This window comes from Chrysochloris asiatica, unplaced genomic scaffold, assembly GCF_000296735.1.
Source record: "Chrysochloris asiatica unplaced genomic scaffold, ChrAsi1.0 scaffold00083, whole genome shotgun sequence".
Lineage (NCBI taxonomy): Eukaryota > Metazoa > Chordata > Mammalia > Afrosoricida > Chrysochloridae > Chrysochloris > Chrysochloris asiatica.
The window spans coordinates 8,960,340-8,961,891 of NW_006408601.1; the positions used below are offsets into that span (position 1 = coordinate 8,960,340).

Genomic DNA, 1,552 nt, shown 5'->3' on the forward strand with positions numbered 1-1,552 from the left:
TTACGAGTAATTTAATAGTCTCTTAATTGATGCAGTTTGTTTTCACATAATTATATTTCCTAAATACTGTATTCATACATGATATAGAAGTTTTTATAAATTAACAAAAGATACTGATTAGTTATGTTCAATATTTTCATATAGAGCAATATACCTGTAATCAATCATGATCTAATGATTCATTTGTAATACTTACCTAAATGTTTTCTTCATAGTGGATATCCTTACGTATGTTGCTTGGAAGATAAGTGGCTTTCCCAAAAACCGTGTTATTGGCAGTGGCTGCAATCTGGATTCAGCGCGGTTCCGTTACCTGATGGGGGAGAGGCTGGGAGTTCACCCACTAAGCTGTCACGGGTGGGTCCTTGGAGAACATGGGGACTCTAGTGGTAAGCATAAGTTGTTTTCTCTTTCCTTTTAAAAAGACTGTAAGAAATTGACAGGAAGTTTATTACTATTATCATTATGAATTGTTAAGGTTCTAGCTATTTTGTATGACGTTATAAGGCAGGTAAGATGGGAATGAAATTTCTTTTACATTTTACTGTGAGCATAATGAATAAGGGTACTTCTTTCTAGGATGACTGCAGTCATTTAGTATCACAGCTGTTTATGTTGTTAAGAGTTATTGAGTCAGTTCCTACTCATAGCAACCCTGTATAGGGTTGAACTGCCGACACTGCGGTTCAAACCGACCTTGCAGTCCATCACATTAGCCCGCAGTGCCACACAGCTGCTTATATTTGATTTGGATTGCCTGGAGCATCGGACATCAAGGATCAAACCCACTAGCCGCTCTTCAGAAACCCTATAACAGGATCGCTATGAGTTGTAACTGACTTGACATCACAATGAAAAGGCTTAGTTAATCCAGATGGAGTACATGAAAACTGGAGAGAGAATTCTGTTATCTATTACAGTTGATTGTGGCACTGTAGGATAAGCATTGAAAGCTTAAGGTCTGCAGTTCAAACCCAACCAGCTGCTCCTTGAGGACCCTTATACAGGGTCTGTATAGGTTGGAACCAACTTTTTGGCAACAGCATTGCAGTTGAAAGAGATAGTGTAATTTGTTTAGAGGTCCTTATGTCAAAAAAATTCCCTTTGTTATCTCATCCTACCTTTATGATTTCAGATAATACAGATTACATATCCAATAGGTCTAGGGGACAGTGGAAATTCTCAGTTTTATGTAATTTAGGCCAAGGAACAGCTAATCTAAAAGTGAAAACTTTTAAGAAGTTCATCAAGGTAGTCTTGATCATCTACCAAAAGGGGTAAGCCTCCGAGTTATGAAAAAAGGATTTGGAAAAATGTGCTGGAATTTTTTAAGAAGGGGTGGTGGGCAGAATTATTAGCCTGCTGCTGTGTCTAAGTAAGCACATGCTGTGCTGTCTTGTAGTGCCCGTGTGGAGTGGTGTGAACGTTGCTGGTGTCTCCCTGAAAAATCTGCACCCCGATTTAGGCACTGATGCAGATAAGGAACAGTGGAAAGAGGTTCACAAACAGGTGGTTGACAGTGCTTATGAGGTGATCAAACTGAAAGGCTATA

At 39.0% G+C, this 1,552-nt stretch overlaps 1 protein-coding gene across 1 annotated transcript in view; it reads left to right on the forward strand.

Moving 5' to 3' along the window:
- The window catches only part of LDHA (lactate dehydrogenase A), a 14,812-nt gene that overhangs the window by 9,863 nt on the left and 3,397 nt on the right, over positions 1-1,552 (forward strand). The window contains exons 3-4 of the mRNA XM_006865804.1: positions 216-389; positions 1,403-1,530. Coding sequence (XP_006865866.1) covers positions 216-389; positions 1,403-1,530 — 302 coding nt within the window. The remainder of the gene's footprint in view (positions 1-215; positions 390-1,402; positions 1,531-1,552) is intronic.